The 17,920-nt window shown below is 41.2% G+C and overlaps 1 protein-coding gene across 3 annotated transcripts in view; it reads right to left on the minus strand.

Annotated features, from left to right (window-relative positions):
- NEK9 (NIMA related kinase 9) overlaps positions 1-17,920 on the minus strand; it is a 45,678-nt gene that overhangs the window by 17,428 nt on the left and 10,330 nt on the right. For 2 of the 3 annotated variants that reach the window (XM_008977921.4, XM_034937868.2), the window contains 11 exons: positions 17,676-17,807; positions 14,654-14,764; positions 13,791-13,855; positions 10,773-10,823; positions 10,138-10,330; positions 7,819-7,963; positions 6,942-7,178; positions 6,437-6,483; positions 4,320-4,475; positions 2,129-2,237; positions 1,464-1,625 (listed from right to left, as the gene is read on the minus strand). In XM_008977921.4, the coding sequence (XP_008976169.1) occupies positions 1,464-1,625; positions 2,129-2,237; positions 4,320-4,475; positions 6,437-6,483; positions 6,942-7,178; positions 7,819-7,963; positions 10,138-10,330; positions 10,773-10,823; positions 13,791-13,855; positions 14,654-14,764; positions 17,676-17,807 (1,408 nt within the window). The remainder of the gene's footprint in view (positions 1-1,463; positions 1,626-2,128; positions 2,238-4,319; positions 4,476-6,436; positions 6,484-6,941; positions 7,179-7,818; positions 7,964-10,137; positions 10,331-10,772; positions 10,824-13,790; positions 13,856-14,653; positions 14,765-17,675; positions 17,808-17,920) is intronic. The other variant, XM_003824178.5, reaches the window with a different exon arrangement.

Consider the following 17,920-nt stretch of genomic DNA (forward strand, 5'->3'; position numbering starts at 1 on the left):
CTATAATCCCAGCACTTTCGGAGGCCAAGGCGGGTGGATCATCTGAGGTCAGGAGTTCAAGACCAGTCTGGCTAACATGGCAAAACCCCATCTCTACTAAAAATACAAAAATTAGCTGGGCATGGTGGCAAGTGCCTGTAATCCCAGCTACTCAGGAGGCTAAGGCAGGAGAATCGCTTGAACCTGGGAGGCGGTAGTTGCAGTGAGCTGAGATCGCGCCACTGCACTCCAGCCTGGGCGACAACAGTGAGATTGTGTCTCAAAAAAAAAAAAAAAAAAAAAGAAGAGGAGTGAGGAACCACACAATACTGCGGAAAGAAATAGCCACAGAGGACCAGGTGCAGTGGCTCACACCTGTAATCCCAGCACTCTGGCAGGCCGAGGTGGGCAGATCACGAGGTCAGGAGTTCGAGACCAGCCTGGCTAACATGGTGAAACCCTGTCTGTATTAAAAATACAAAAATTAGCTGGACGTGGTGGTTTGTGCCTGTAGTCCCAGCTACTCAGGAGGCTGAGGCACAAGAATCACTTGAACCCGGGAGGTGGAGGTTGCAGTGAGCCAAGATCGCGCCATTGTACTCTAGGCTGGGCAATAGAGCAAGACTCCATCTCAAAAAAAAAAAAACAAAAAAAGGCCAGGCACAATGGCTCACGCCTGTAATCTCAGCACTTTGGGAGGCCGAGGCAAGCGGATCACCTGAGGTTGGGAGTTCGAGACCAGCTGACCAACATAAAGAAACCCCGTCTCTACTAAAAATACAGAAATTAGCCGGGTGTGGTGGCGCATGCCTGTAATCCCAGCTACTCGGGAGGCTGAGGCAGGAGAATCGCTTGAACCTGGGAGGCAGAGGCTGTGATGAGCCGAGATTGCGCCATTGCACTCCAGCCTGGGCAACAAGAGCGAAACTCTGTTTCAAAAAACAAACAAACAAACAAACAAAAAAAACGTCTCAGAGAAAAGAGAGGAGAAAAATCAATTAGACCAACTCAGAAATCTGAGAGATACATAATATAGAGGAAAGCAGCCCTTCAAACCTTAGCAGTCCCTATGGACATCACTGCAGTACAGGTGACCCCAGCCAACAGAGAAAATATGCTGTTCTCTCCAGCTATCCAATCAATGTTTACTGAAATCAATCAACAAGATACTGGGCAAGTTATATAGAAGTACTTAATAATTCTTATAACATTTTACCAAAAAAGTGAAAGCTGAAATGAAAAAAGGAGGAATGTAGAACATTAACCTATCATTATCTAGAAATCTGGCCTTTAAAAACAATCACTATGTTGAACACATGAAAAGTTAATAAAGCTCAATATATATAACCGGCCACCAGTTTAATACAGATAAAAAAGTACATCCACAATTCAGCTATACAAATAACTAGTCCATTTCTTTCCCAGCCAAGAACTGAAACACAGCCATGTGTCCAGAAAGCTTGAAATGATATGTACAGACTCACCATCAGTGGCAGCAATGGTAAACTCATCACCGCAGGAGACCCTGATCACTTGCTTCCCACCTAGGGGTCCCCCCAACAGGTTGATTCCCAGACGCTTCTTGTAGTTCCCAACGCCCAGCTGCCCACACTTGTTGCAGCCAAAGGTCAGCAGCCGGCCTCGCTCTGAGAGAGAAGCAAAAAGAAATAACAAGGCACAAATGAGTCCTGGAACCTAGAGAAGATGCAGCCAAGCAGACTTCATGGATTAGCTTCCGGTTGTTAGAATATACAAATACAAAACTAGCCACATGATCCCGGACCTAGGACAAATACAGTATCTAGGCACTATAACCAATTAGATCCAGTCAGCGACTCAATATTGTATTCTCTCTCCAGTACAGTATTTTTAGTGAGAAAAATGAGTACTACCTTAGAATACTTATAAAAGGTGCTAATCAGAGACAACAGGTGTCTGGAATCATAGGTGTGGTGTTCTCATAAAAGGATGTATTTATTATGCATTTATAATAATTATCAATAAAAATATGTACCTGAATACATTAATGAAATAATACTAGATTTTCAGGGGAAATCGGGATGACATACATATAAAGAAAACCTAATACCTGGTAGAATAAAAGAGGCTCAGCTACTAAGGCATGTGATACAGTTGTAAATCAACTTACCATCAATAGCAGCTGTGTGAGTCTTGCCTGGGGCAATGGTACGGATCTTATAAAAGGACAACTGTTTGGCCAAGGTAAAGGACGTTGTGTAGGGAACTTCATGGTATGCCTGAAACAAAATAAAACACAAAGCAGATGCATGAGGTAAGAAAATCGAGGGAAAATCAGGCTGAGATTGGAAAAAAGTCCTGGTGACCAAAAGGCCTTTCAAGTGAGTTATATTACTAAGAAGAGGGTGCCAGGTAGTTTTCCATCTCCAACAGAAAACAAGAGGAAATAAGCTCAATATGTAATCAGAGAATGCAGCACATGAGGCAGAACTTTCTGACAACCAAAGTTTTAGATTCTGACTTAGGGTTTATAAAACATGAACTTTCCATCCCAGAAGGTATTTATATAAGGAGAGAATCGTTGACATTTACCTTGGTTATACACTCTGCATATCTAACAAGGGCAGGGAAGGGCAGGGCAGGGCAAAGAATTAAAGTCCTGAGGACTGTCTCTAGCCCATAAAGGAATCAGCTTACTGTGATCTAATTTCATCTATAGGGTAGTGTTTCTCAACTTAATTAAAACTCATGTTCCCTTTGAATTAGTATTAAAAAAGAATCCTCTCATTTAAGTTTAAAATTTCACAACAAATCCACTGCTATAATGAAAACATAAATCAAGTAATAGTAATTCTGAATTTTTTTTTTTTGTTTATTTTGTTTTGTTTTGAGACGGAGTCTCGCTTTGTCGCCCAGGCTGGAGTGCAGTGGCGCGGTCTCGGCTCACTGCGAGCCCCGCCTCCCAGGTTCACGCCATTCTCCTGCCTCAGCCTCCCAAGTAGCTGGGACTACCGGTGCCTGCCACCACACCTGGCTGTTTTTTTTTTTGTATTTTTAGTGGAGACGGGGTTTCACCGTGTTAGCCAGGATGGTCTTGATCTCATGACCTCGTGATCCGCCCACCTCAGCCTCCCAAAGTTCCGGGATTACAGGCATGAGCCACCGCGCCCGGCAACTGAATATTTCTTTTCAAACTACAAAGACACTCTCTCCAGCCTTGCCCTGAGTTTGTACTCTCCTAATTGAAAATCACTACTTTAGATTGCTTAAAAATTAATTCTTACCTTTTTCATTGAGTCAGAAAACTTCTGTCTCTTAATTTTATTCTTTGGAAAATGACAAAACTCATTATATTAACACAAAAAGGAAACTAAGATGCAGCCATAAAAAAGGATGAGTTCATGTCCTTTGTAGGGACATGGATGAATCTGGAAACCATCATTCTCAGTAAACTATTGCAAGGACAAAAAATCAAACACTGCATGTTCTCACTCATAGGTGGGAATTGAACAATGAGAACACTTGGACACAGGGTGGGGAACATCACACACTGGGGCCTGTCATAGGGTGGGGGAAGGGGGGAGGGATAGCATTAGGCGATATACCTAATGTAAATGACGAGTTAATGGGTACAGCACACCAACATGGCGCATGTATACATATGTAACAAACCTGCACGTTGTGCACATGTACCCTAGAACTTAAAGTATAATAAAAAAAAAAAAAAAGGAAACTAAGACAATATCAGTGGTGAATTTGCTAACATTTTTGAAGACAGAATGGTAATTACATTCGATAAGCCTAAACAGGATCAGTGATTTGGGAGAAATCTAAAAAACTCCAATCAATCAAAAAAACTCCAGGAAGGTGATACATGGAAATATGTTTTTTTTATAACATTAATTTGCTTGTTCCTATTTCAGTAAGGTAAAAGCTGAATTTCATCATTTTATTCTTTGTAATCAATTTATTTGTTGAAGTATAACACACTGCAAAATATCACACAGCTTGACACATTTTTCTATATACATATACTTGTATAACCATTACAGATCAAGATATAGACCATTCCCATTACTCTAGGATCCCTTCCACCTCTTCTGTTAATACCCCTCCTTCAATAAGTAGCCACAGTTTTGATTTCTGCCAGTATAAGTTAATTTTGCCTGTTCTTAAATTTTACACAGATAGAGCTATATAGCATGTACTCTTTGTGGCTGGCTTCTTTTGCTGCACACAATGCCTATGAGACCATAACTAAAGTCAAATTCCATGGTCACTAACCAATAATGGCATCTCAAAGAAATTCCAACCTAGAGAAATTCTGATGATGTGGTTAGAACACCAATCAGGACACTCACTTCATGGTTGATAATTCCCGACATGCACTGATTCAGACCCAGCTTATTGAATTCATTGAGTCCACAGGCCAGCACTTTGCCTGACTGGGTCAACAGAAATGTCCCATCACAGCCACATTGAACTGCAACAATAATCAAGGCCTTGGGAACATCCACCTGCAAGAAAAAAATCAGAAAAAGAAATCCCAAATATATAATTCGTATTAGAAAAAAAGCTCTCAAATTCTTTCAAAAGAGGCATGCTGCATTTAGCAGAATGACTACAGGAAAGTGAGGACTGCTCTATTCTTTTCAGGTTTGCCTAGTGTCTTAGAGACTACTTTTTCTTTTCTTTTTTTTTTTTTTTGAGATAGAGTTTCCCTCTTTTGCCCAGGCTCGAGTGAAGTGGTGCGATCTTGGCTCACCGCAATCTCTGCCTCCCAGGTTCAAGCAATTCTCCTGTCTCAGCCTCCCAAATAGCTGGGATTACAGGTGCATGCCACCATGCCCGGCTAATTTTTGTATTTTTATTAGAGATGAGGTTTCGCCATGTAGGCCAGGCTGGTCTCGAACTCCTGACCTCAGGTGATCTACCCACCTTGGCCTCCCAAAGTGCTGGGATTACAGGTGTGAGCCATCACGCCTGGCTGAGACTACTATTTTCTTTTCTTCTTTTTTTTTTTTTTGAGGTGGAGTCTTGCTCTGTTGCCCAGGCTGGAGTGCAGTGGTATGATCTCAGCACACTGCAACCTCTGCTTCCCAGGTTCAAAGCGATTCTCCTGCCTCAGCCTCTTGAGTAGCTGGGATTAAAGGCGTGTGCCACCATGCCCAGTTAATTTTTGTGTTTTTGGTAGAGACAGGGTTTCACCATGTTGGCCAGGCTGGTCTCGAACTCCTGACCTCAAGTGATTTGCCCGCCTCGGCCTCCCAAAGTGCTGGGTTTACAGGCGTGAGCCATTGTGCCCGGTCAAGGCTACTATTGTCAATGAAGAGCTCAAGTTTTATAATATCAAAGAAAAGGTGACAGTTCCAGGTCAACTAAACAAGACAGCCCCCTCTCAGTTTGTCTTAGTAATAGGTCCTACTTAGGGTGACTTGTCAAAAAGTTGAGAAAGAAGCTTCAATTCATTGCTGATTTTGTCCTTTGAGATGGAAGGCTGCTTGACAGTTACAGAAATTCAATAGCCCTGTGGGGTCCCAATCTGGTCATTTTATAGGAGAGGTGACAGAGTACTGAGGTAATATCTAAGACTTCCAAATGCTCATATCTTTTTACAGCTAACTAGACAGGACTGGAGAAGATGGGGTGATGCATGTGTGGGGTCACAATGGATGTGTGTAAAACCTGAAACCTCAACCCTCAGTTTCTGCCACAGCCTTTCCAGGAGAAAAGGAACAGCTGGGAATCCCATTGAGGATGGTCCCTAGAAATGCATAATAATTTAATTTTTAAAATATAAATAAAAACTGGTTTGGCTAAAAGTTCCCAAGGAAAGAAAAAAAAAAAAAAGAAAACAGAAAACCCAAAACACTGGTAACAATAAATGGTATAGCTGATTTAGCCAACCCTCCAATGGGCAAGCCTGTGCCCTAGGGTAGGTGGGAGAGATGTGACTGTGCTTTTCCCCGAGCTGGTATCAGCCTCTGTGAGCCTCTCACAGGGCCAGCTCTGGCAAGGCTGAGAGTAATTAGATAATATGTTTCATGCAACATGACCGCTAAACAAAAACAACTATTAATATTTCATCTGGTGGTAAACTGTAGAAACAGGAGAGGAAAATGGCTGTGTTGGGTTAAGAGACAGTATACTGCTTTACAGTATCTTCTCGAGTTTTCCAGGGTATTTGTAGCTATATGTGACTTTTCTGCTGTACACGCTGATTTTAGCTGTCATCCCTGAGTAAGATGTGACTTCACAATGTCCACAGTCGCTGTATCCACTTTCTCAATTTTCTATGATTTGGTCAGATGACAAGACCACAGGGTGCTAAATCAGGAATCCTAGATTGTCAGTCTCCCAAACAGGAAACACTTCGGAAATAAACACCTTGATACAACAGAGCCAAGGAAAGAGGACATATTATTGGAGTCTGTGCGACTTAAGATAGGTTTTAGAAATAAGTTGCTTCTGATTTTACCTTTTGTGGTGTATAATAATCCTCTTCTGAATCCAAACCCAGTCGTCCTGAAACACACATAAGAATGAAAATCATTAAAATGAGGGCTTCCTTCCCAGTGAATAGGTTCTGTAAGATTCTCTTTTGCCAGGTGCGGTGGCTCACACCTGTAATCCCAGCACTTTGGGAGGCCGAGGCAGGCGGATCATGAGGTCAGAAGTTCGAGACAAGCCTGGCCAATGTGGTGAAACCCCATCTCTATTAAAAATACAAAAAATTAGCTGGGTGTGATGGCGTGCGCCTGTAATCCCAGCTACTCGGGAGGCTGAGGCAGGAGAATCGCTCGAACTCGGGAGGTGGTGGTTGCAATGAGCCCAGATCGTGCCATTGCACTCCAGCCTGGGTGACAGAGAGAGACTCTGTCTCGAGAGAAAAAAAAAAAAAAAGATTTACTGAATTAACACTTCTCATTTAGGGGCTGCATGATGTGTTTAGATGCATACAACTTTGAAGTCAGGTTGTATACCTGTGAAGAAGTGGACAGAGACAAGGCTACCCCTACCATATTCGCCACAGCCCCAAGAATAGACTTCCTTGTTTCGTGTCAGAACCACCACATGATTATCTCCACAGGAGACCTGCTCCACTGGATTGCTGAGGAAGAAGTTCAGCTGCATGGGTTCTAGCACTTCAGGGCCAGCAACTTTGTCCACCCCCATGCAGCCATAATAATCTGATCCGAAGGCATAGAGCTGACCCTCATCTGCAAAAGAAAGGAAAACAGAATCCATCAAAGGACTGACTTATTTTATCTAATCAGAAAGTTGGGCAGGGCTGGAATGAGGACTACCCCAGCAAATGATCTCACATGAATTGATTATATCCAAGAAATTAAAAGCACAGACTGTGCAAGTCTAGAGTTCTATGTCAGAGAGTCATGTGTACTACTACTACTATATTAAACAATTTAAAAAGTGGTAGCATTATCACATTAAAAGGACTTAAAATTTTAATGGGGCCATCTTTGTTATATAAATAAAAAAATAAGTCCCAAGGAATCATTAACTAAGTAATGACAAGACCAAAACTAAACTTAGGTCTTGATCCTAATTTTGTGTTATCCATAGCCTGATGAGGTGGTAAGATTATTTTTCCTGCCAACCACGACACACATTTTCTCCTGATCCCAACTCTTCTCTGTTACCCACCTGTCTTCTCCTTGCTCACCACCCCCTAATACTATAGCAAATTTGGTATGTTATTATTAATGAGTATATTTGCTCAAGGTCCTCTGGTTCTTTATATACTGTCTTTTGTTTTAAAATCCCAACTAAGATTGCACAGCATTAAGCAAAATACCCCCACATTAAATGCACTTAAGACACTTTCTGCTGATGGCTTACCAGTCACACAGACAGTGAAATCATCACCGCATGACACCTGATGGATAGCTTTGCCTTGCAACTTTTCCACATGCTTTGGCTGTCGATAGGAGGCTTTGTCTCCATGGCCCAGCTGACCATGGAGTTTAGTGCCTCCTTGCATGTTCTGTGAAATAAAGAGGTCTTATGACTTTTTTTAAAATTACATTTTATTAAACTTAAATTTTAAAAAGAGATGGGTTCTCGCTATGTTGCCCAAGCTGGTCTTGAACTCCTGGGCTCGAGTGATCCTCCTGCCTCGGCTTCCCAAAGTGCTGGGATGGTAGACATGAACCACCATCCCCGGCTGAGAGGTCTTGTGAAGTTTTAATTTTTCATGCCAAAAGCTGATCTTTAATGGAACTTCATATGAAGAAAAACAGTAGAAAAAAAGAGCTAGAAATTTAGAAATTAGAAAAAAATGGGCAAAGGGATTAAACATTTTAATAGCAAGTAGTATACCGATCCTGCCAACAGGTAAAGAAAACTTAAAAAGTATCCAGATTAATATCCATTAATCTAATATTTGTCCTTCAAGTCTAAGGTAAACTATATATTTAATTACAGGTGATGGTGAAAAAAATTCTTTATAATATAGTCTAATTTTGCTGCTTTCTACAGGAATATAGCTTCTTGAAAATCTGTACTAGAAGTTTCATAAATTTTGGTCACAGTTTCCCTGAAACATGGAAGAGTTATAAAGAATCTGGCTACATCAAAGAGGCTGCTATACAGCAATGAGACTAGTCCTTGATGACTTTTCAACTTTTTTTTTTTTTTTGAGACGGAGTTTCACTCTTGTCACCAAGGCTGGAGTGCAGTGGCTCGATCTCAGCTCACTGCAAGCTCTGCCTCCTGGGTTCAAGCGATTCTCCTGCCTCAGCCTCCCAAGTAGCAGGGATTACAGGTGCCCGCCACCACGCCTGGCTAATTTTTTGTATGTTTAGTAAAGATGGGGTTTTGCCATGTTGGCCAGGCTGGTCTCGAACTCCTGACCTCAGGTGATCCACTCGCCTCGGCCTCCCAAAGTGTTGAGATTACAGGTGTAAGCCACCATGTCTGGCCTTTTCAACAGTTTTATAGAGAAAAATAATTCTATTAAATGAGTAAACTACAAGTCCTCATATTTTTTATATATATGTGTGTATGTGTGTGTGTGTGTGTGTTTGTGTATATATATATATATATTTTTTTTTTTTGAGACAAGGTCTTGCTCTGTCACTCAGGCTGCAGTGCAGTGGTGCAATCTTGGTTCATTGCAATCTCCACCTCCCAGGCTCAAGTGATTCTCATGCCTCAGCCTCCTGAGTAGCTGGAATCACAGGCATGCGCCACCACTCTCAGCTAACTTTTGTATTTTTAGTAGAGATGGGGTTTTGTCATGTTTGCCAGGCTGGTCTCAAACTCCTGGCCTCAAACAATCCACTCGCCTTGGCCTCCCGAAGTGCTGAGACTTCAGTTGTGAGCCACTACGCCCAGCCAATAAATGTTTAAGATACTAATTTCTCTCCAGCAGCCTGAAATGAGCCTGAGAAGGCATAGCAAGAGACAGGAGGAAAGCCAAGAGAACACGCTATCCCAGAAGGCAAGTGAAGACAAAGCTTCAAGAAGGAGGGAGTGGTCAACTATGTCAATGCTGCTGAGAGGTCAAGCTAGGTAAGGACTAAAAAGCATCTGTTTTATTTTAGCAATTTATGGGTCATTTTGTCAAGACTAGTTTCAATTGAGTGGCAGAGATGGAAGCTGCATTGTAGGTGAATGAAGAGAGAGTGGGAGATAAGGAAACAGCAAACACAGACAATTTGTTAAGGAAGGTGAGAGGGGAGAATCTAGAGGGCAACAAACAAATTCTACACAAAATATACCCAGCCATCTTCAATCACTGCTGTGGGCTTCAGGGGTTTTCCTGACATGGTATAGTGCTTCCTTTGTTTACAAAGCTATTTCACAGGTAATAGTTGCTCTGAACCTCATGGTAATATAACAGAGTAATTGAGTGACTTGTCTGAAATCATCCAGCTGTAAATGGGAAAGCCCAGTCTCCTGAGTCTTTCAATTTTTCTCTCCCTCTCTCATTCATTCATTCAAAAAACATTTATAGGTGACCTAATATGTACCAGCCCTGGGCATACATCAGTGAACTAAACAGACAAAATCCCTGATCTCATAAGAGCTTCCATTCCATCACCCCATGTTGCCACTCCCTTAGTATAGGTTCAACTAATAAAATGCTTAGACATCGTGGGCCCAGTAAACAATTAGGCTTACAGCACTGTTCCAAAATGCTTAGCGTTCACTTACCACCCAAGTGTACAGTTCCTTCTCCACTGTGACCACAGCAAAGTGGGTATTCCCTGCACAGACCTGCCGGGCACTACAGCCACTCTTGATAACATCCAGTTTCTGGGGGGTGGATTTTCCACCACCCCAAACATAGACTTCACTGGTTCGTGATGTTACTACAGCAATGGGTGCTTCAGTCACAGTGCTTGACCTGCCAACAACCCCCAGAACAAAGGAACATTTAACATTAAAAACAATATCAAAGAAAAATGCTTCCAGTCTGTTCCCTGAGAAGAACTGCCAATTATGGTATGAGAAAGTATGTTCTTTCTCGACAACTTGTTTCAATGTGCTCTATCACAGCAGACTTTGCAATTCCTGCCTCGGGCTTCATCACAGCTTGGCCAGATCAGATTCCAGTCTGACCCATAACACCTACACTTTTCCACATTCATCATGGTAATGATGGCCACTTTAGTGTGAGGGTGAAATTATAGCTTTCTTCTTAGAAATGACTGTCTGACATTTAAGCAGATGCTGGCTCCTGAAAGGATGCCAAAGTATCCTCGGATCAAATAATGCCTACACTCAAGAAAGAACCCCCTGGTTGTAATTTCGGATATATTAGTTTTTAAGAGTCTCTTGAACATTACCTTGGTCTCTTTGTAGGTGCATTAAGCAGAGTGACTTTTTCCTCCATCTCTCTACCAAAAGAAAAGCAAAGATACATGAGTGAAATAATAGGTTTTTATATTGCAAAGGTGTCTGTTTAATACATTTCACAGATTTAATCCTCTTATAAACTGTATGCATCCTACAACATCACAATACTTTTAGCGAAGTACCTCAATACAACTCAAAACAGTTATATAGTCCTTTCATTAGACAATTCATTAAATACCCAAAGGCCAGCAGTTTGGGGCCATTTGCTTTCTATCTCTGAGAAATGGTCCAGGCTGGAACAGAGAGCCTTGAGAACCTCTGATGTACATATTTAGCATCTGATGGACACCTTCATCTAGTCTGCCCACTGACTCCCAAACTCAGTATCTCCAAATATGAGCTTGTTAGCTTTTTCCCAAATGAGCTTTTCTTTCTGACTCCTCTATTTCTGTAACTAGCCGCAACACCCTTCCCCAATTCTCCCAGTCAACTGGGCTTAGAACCTCAGTCATCTCTGATTCATCTCTCTCCCTTTCTTTAATATTCAGGTTCTACAGATTCTACCTATATAGTACTTTTTGTACTCACCTCTTCCTTTCCAGTCTCACCACCTTAGTTCTGGGTAGCTCTACTTCCCACCTGTACTGTGATAATACCTCCTAATCAGCCTCACTTATTGTAGTCTTAATCATTTTACTATACTAATTTAACACAGATACTAATATTGCCAAATAACTCTTCCTTAGGTATGCCTCTCATCACGTGAACTGCCCTCTCGCAAACATCCACTATCTCTCAACAGTGGATGTGCTATCCACTCTATCTTTTGCCCTTCCTCTTGAATTAACCACAATTTTCTTGGCCTGGCATGCAAGATTTCCTACCTATTTTTCCAGACTTCCTTCCTTTTGTTTGCACCCCACGTTCTAGCCCAGGGCTGTCATCCTACCTAAATCAATTATAGCTGAGCTCCTAGAGTAGTGCTCAGCAATCAGTACTTTTTGAAAGCTCCTGATATTTTGCATCAAAAATCCCAGGTCTAGAACCACTAATCTAGCCAAATAGAATTTTGTGTTTCCTGAATATTTTCCATAACTTCCTGTGTCTATGATTTTGTTTATGCTATATTCTCTGTCTGGAAAACTCTGTCTTATGTTTTCCATCAAAGTACAAAGTTCCAACAAAGTATTGCAGGCAAATCTATAATTATCTCAGTAAAAATTTCATGCCTAAACTCAAGAAATAAGACATTAAAATAGTGACTTAAAATAGTGATTATGCCGGGTGTGGTGGCTCATGCCTGTAATCCCAGCACTTTGGGAGGCCGATGCAGGCAGATCACCTGAGGTCAGGAGTTTGAGACTAGCCTGGCCAACGTAGTAAAACCTCGTCTCTACTAAAAATACAAAAACTAGCCAGGCGTGGTGGCGCCTGCCTGTAGTCCCAGCTACCCGAGAGGCTGAGGCAGGAGAACTGCTTGAACCTGGCAGGTGGAGGTTACAGTGAGCTGAGACTACGCCACTGCACTCCAGCCTGGGCAACAGAGTGAGACTCTCATAAAGTAAATAAAAGTAAATAAAATAAAATAAAATAAATCATTATATTGCTGTGAAATAAGCCAGACAAAAATTTTAAATATGCTTCACCAGACCAAAAGGGTGATACTGCCTGCACGTGCACAAAACATAAATGGAAGGTCATGGTGCTGTATCTGCAGTACTGTACATAATTTCAGGCACTAAAACACTGGCTACAGACCAACTAGAGAAGAACCAGAAAAGATTAATTAAATGGCATAGTAGAATAAAAGTACTGATGAAACAGCAAATATGCAATTAGGGATGTACAGAATGTATCCAAGAGCAAGACTTGAAAAGAGCATTGTATGTGAATATTTGGAAGATATAAAAACAAAAAACTGGTAGTGGAGGAAGAAGGGTAGCAAGGCAAAAATAGTGTAATAGGATGAAATACAGACTCAAACATTTAAGGAAGATAAATGTTTTAAATTAAGGTATGAAACCTCCTAGAGGAACAGAGGGATAAAGGATGTTCTTCCTATCTCTAAAGATATCTGACAGAATAATCTCAGGAAATAACCTCTGAGGAGTCAATAAAACTCGACTTCAAATATGGGCAAAATGTACCTGAAGAGGATTCCTCCAACTCCAACCTACCACCTAAACAAATGCAGTGAAAAACAAAGGCTCAGGCCGGGCATAGTGTCTCATGCCTGTAATCCCAACACTTTGGGAGGCTGAGGCAGGAGGATTGCTTAGGCAACAGCTTTGAGATCAGCCTGGGCAACACAGTGAGACCCCGTCTCTATAAAAATAGAAAAATTAGCCAGGCATGATGGTGCACACCTGTAGTCCTAGCTACTTGGGAGGCTGAGGTGTAAGAATCACTTGCAGCAGAAGTTCAAGGCTGCAGTGAGCTAAGACTGTGCCACTGCACTCTAGCCTGGGTGACAGAGTGAGACTCTGTCTCAGAAAACAAACAAAAAACAAAAAAACCAAAGGACCAGTCCAACTCACACTACAATTGATAAGCACCCTATGCCAGGCCCTGGGCTGACCACTTTTTATGCGTTATCTTCTTTAATCCTGACCTCATCTTACTTTATAGAGGAGAAAGCCAAGAAATAAGGATGTTAAATAACTTGACGAAGATAATGACAAAATTCAGATACAAACATAAGGATGTCTGAGTCCAGACACCCCTCTTCCTTACTGCACTCTAATGCCTCAACTCTAAGGTTTAAAACCAATGGGTCGGGGAGTGAAGGGCTCTTGGGCCTCATTAGTACAAATTTAGAACAAAACAGCACAGGCTAAGGAGGCAAAAGTCAGAAGCCACCCCTAAGCAATAAAAGCAGGGATGTTGGTAGAAAATAGCACTATTGCAACCAAGTCAGGAAACACTACTCTTTCTTGTAGTACTCTGATCAAGCCTCTAAAAGTCAACTATCTCAGAAAAGACAATGGAGTGACTTCTTCATAATTTACCTCCTGCGTTTCCTGAGAAGAGGGCGATCTAGAAGTTCATCTGCAGTAGGTCTCTGCTCAGGATCCTAAAAAGTAAAAATAGGGTTAGTTTTCACTTAATGGAAATGGGCAACATGGGATCTAAAGATGTTAATTAGTCAAAGACCACTGCATTATCCTTTTGTTTTAAAAATCATTTCTTATGTGATACTCCATATTTTATGCTTCTCACCTCATTATAATCAACACTTGTACATGAAGGAGAATGTTTATAATGCATCTTCCTCACTTGTTCAGTTAGGGCAGTGGCTCTCGAACCTCAATATATACAGAACAGAAGAATTACCTGAGGTGTTTGTTACAAATAAAGATTTCTGGGCTTTATCCACAGAGATTCTGATTGAGTTCGTCTGGGGTGGGGCCCAGGAATCTTCTTTTTACTTACAAAACTCCCCCACTCCCTGGTGATTCTGACTCCAGTGTTTCATGAAACATACTTTGAATAATACTAGAACTACACAGCAAGGGAACTATGAGATATGAGAAATACAGACATTCTGTATTAGAAGTGGTAAATTATCTTTCATTGCAGTTTTTTGAAATCTATATTCAGAAATTACTCTTGGCCATAAAAATCGAGCACAATTTAGATGGGAAATTCATTTCACAAACTAACACTTACAAAATAGAATGAAGTAAGAATTTGTTCACTGAAGCACACAACTATAATGAATTACCAATACCTATTCTGGGTATAGCCACAAATACACTCTACCCTGGGGAAGTGGATGTGGTTTTGTATGGTTTATAGCTATGCCATACACCAAACACTGAGGCTGGAAGGGGAAATACGAAACTGAAGTGAATGTTTAAGTCACACCTACCTGGTCAAGGCACGAATGAACCATTTGGATCAATTCCAAAGAGTACTGGCTAGAGTCAACTTCCATGGCCCGAATTCCTTGCACAATCTTCACACACAGGTTAAGTGGGTTCTATGAGAAAATGATGACTGCATTGTTTCTGGTTATATAAAGATGATGCTATACTCTACTGGTAGGGGCTCTCAGGTGTCTGTGACCATTATTTAAAGAATTGGCAATAGGTCTGACTTCTTGTTATAACTACTAGTATGCATCAACAAGAAATGGTTAGGGATGCACTGATGCTATCAGACAGAATGAAGCCAACTGGCCATACAATCTATAACTATGTGGCCAATAATATAATGCTCAGAGTATATTATAATCTGACCTTTCAACTGAATCCCAAGAAAAAGGAAAGCAAGATTAGCCATCCTTGTTGGCTTCATGTAGTTCCCTTGCCAACTAACTTGCCTCCTAATTTATATATCCTAATTGTGGCTGTACAGGCAATACTCTGCTGCAACAGACAAGGCAGTAATAATAATAAGATGATAATACTAACAATATTATGGTAATACCACCACCACATTATTGAGAGACTACTACAAACTAGACAGGCACATTACATATATGATATTTTTTAGCCTCACTAACACCATTCAAGGAAATTATTATCATTATCAATTTATATATGAGAAAAACGGGGCTCAGAGATGTAAAGTAACTTGCCCAAAATCACAGATAGTAAAAATGGAGCTATAATTCCAACCAAAGCCTGACTCCAAGTCATATACATATATACACATATACACACATACATATACACATATATGTGTATATATGTATATGTGAACATGTGTGTACATATATACACATATATGTGTGTACACACATATACACACATATGTGTACACACACATATACACACATATGTGTACACACACATATACACACACACACACATATATATATATTTCTTGAGACAGAGTCTCACTCTGTCACCCAGGCTGGAGTGCAGTGACATGATCTCCACTCACTACAACCTCTGTCTCCTGGGTTCAAGTGATGCTTGTGCCTCAGCCTCCTGAGTAGCTGGGATTACAGGCATGCGCCACCATGCCTGGATAATTTTTGTATTTTTTAGTAGAGACAGGGTTTCACCATGTTGGCCAGGCTGGTCTCGAACTCCTGACCTCAGGTGATCCGTCCGCCTCAGCCTCCCAAAGTGCTGGGATCACAGGCATGAGCCACCGCGCCCAGCCTCTGACTCCAAGTCATTTTTCTTCCACCATACTATTTAGGAGAATTAGATGATATATTAGAACAACCTTCAGGATTTAGAAAAATGAATAGGTCTTATGAAAGGGCAATGAATTTGCATTATCTTACATTTGCATTTTTCATATACATTATGAGAGAATCTCTGTGTGGGGAATATATATTGTTACCATGTTATAGATAATGAAACAGAGGATCAAAGAGATGAAGTGATTTGCCTAAATTCTCACACCTGGCTGGTAGAGGCAACTGGATATGAATCCACTTTAGCCCCTCAGTGTGCTCCATGGACCAGCAGCATCAGCATCACTTGGGAGCTTGTTAGAAACACAGACTATCAACCCCACCCCCCCCAAAAAATCTGCATTTCAACAAGATGATTTTGTATGCATATTAAAGTTTGAGAAGCACTGCTTTATATCAGGTTGTACTTTAATTTACTTAAAAAAAGAAAAAAAGACTTAAAGGGATTCATTGTCCATAAAGCAATGACAATCTTTATTTATTTTTTAACAGATAAACATTTTTTTCCTAGTTAATGAATATTTTTAACACCCACGATGTGTTAGGTATTGCAGAAAATAAAGCAAACATTTGGAAGGGTTTTAGACTACCTGGCAAAACCACAGCTATATAAAAAAAGTAAGTACAATAAAGTGATACTGGTGCTATGTCAGAAGTGTTTACAAGATAGAATAAAGGCACAAAGAAGTAACAATTTAGAAAAAGGCATAAATATGCTGGGTATGGGGGCTCATACCTGTAATCCTAGCACAGGCCAAGGCAGGAGGATCACTTGAGGCCAGGATTTTGAAACAAGCTTGGGTAACATAGTGAGAACCCATCTCTACAAAAAATAGCCAGGTGTGGTGAGGCATGCCTGTAGTTCGAACTACTCAGGAGACAGGCGGGATGACTGCTGGAGCACAGGAGTTTGAGACTGCAGTGAGCTATGATCACGACACTGCACTCCAGGCCTGGGCAACAGAGTGAGACCCAAATAAAACAATTATCTTTTGCTCTCTTCCATTCTGTTCACTAGATTTGCATCCTTTTACACGTTTCTAGGAAAGTGATGCAGTAGCTGCATGATCATCTGGCTGCTGTTAATAATGTTCCAATTCCTACTGCTTGAAAAAGTGAACCATCATATTCCATTTTTCGCTTTTTAAGAGATGAACTTTTTAATTTAATTTAATTTTAATTTTTTTTTGAGACAGGGTCTTGCTCTGTTGCCCAGGCTGGAGTACAGTGGTGCGATCTTGGCTTACTGCAGTCTCCACTTCCCGGGTTCAAGTGATCATTTCAACAGGGAATTCAAGTTGGAGATTTTTTTGAGACAGAGTCTTGCTCTGTTGCCCAGGCTGGAGTGCAGTGGCATGATCTTGGCTCACTGCAACCTCCACCTCCTGGGTTCAAGCAATTTTTGTGCCTCAGCCTCTCAAATAGCTGGGATTACAGGTGTGCGCCACCACACCCGGCTGAGTTTTGTATTTTTAATGGAGACGGGGTTTCACCATGTTGGCCAGGGTGACCTCAAGTGATCCACCCACCTCGGCCTCCCAAAATGCTGGGATTATAGGCGTGAGCCACTGCGCCTGGCTGGGTCTATAGCATTTTAGTAATAGATTACTAATCTTGTACCTGAATACAGGTTATTTTTGCCAGAAATCAGAAGCCTGGGAATAGAGTTGATCTGCTTAGTCAAGCTGTACCATCTGCAACCTGCTAAATGCAATATGGGGATAATATGCCAACTTACCGTAGCATCAAACGTCCTCTTTAAGGTAAGCAGTTCAAAAATGACGCAGCCTACTGCCCAGATATCAGACTTGAAATTGTACTTTACTCCTTGACAGAGCTCTGGAGACATGTAATATGGGGTTCCCACAAGCTGAGCAACAAAGAAACAATCAAAGAATAACTTCTTTTCTGAGGTAACTATGTTAACATTTCAACAGCTTAACTAAATTTCCTAGGAACTAGTCATAACAACCATAAAACATT

This window comes from Pan paniscus, chromosome 15 (assembly GCF_029289425.2).
Source record: "Pan paniscus chromosome 15, NHGRI_mPanPan1-v2.0_pri, whole genome shotgun sequence".
Lineage (NCBI taxonomy): Eukaryota > Metazoa > Chordata > Mammalia > Primates > Hominidae > Pan > Pan paniscus.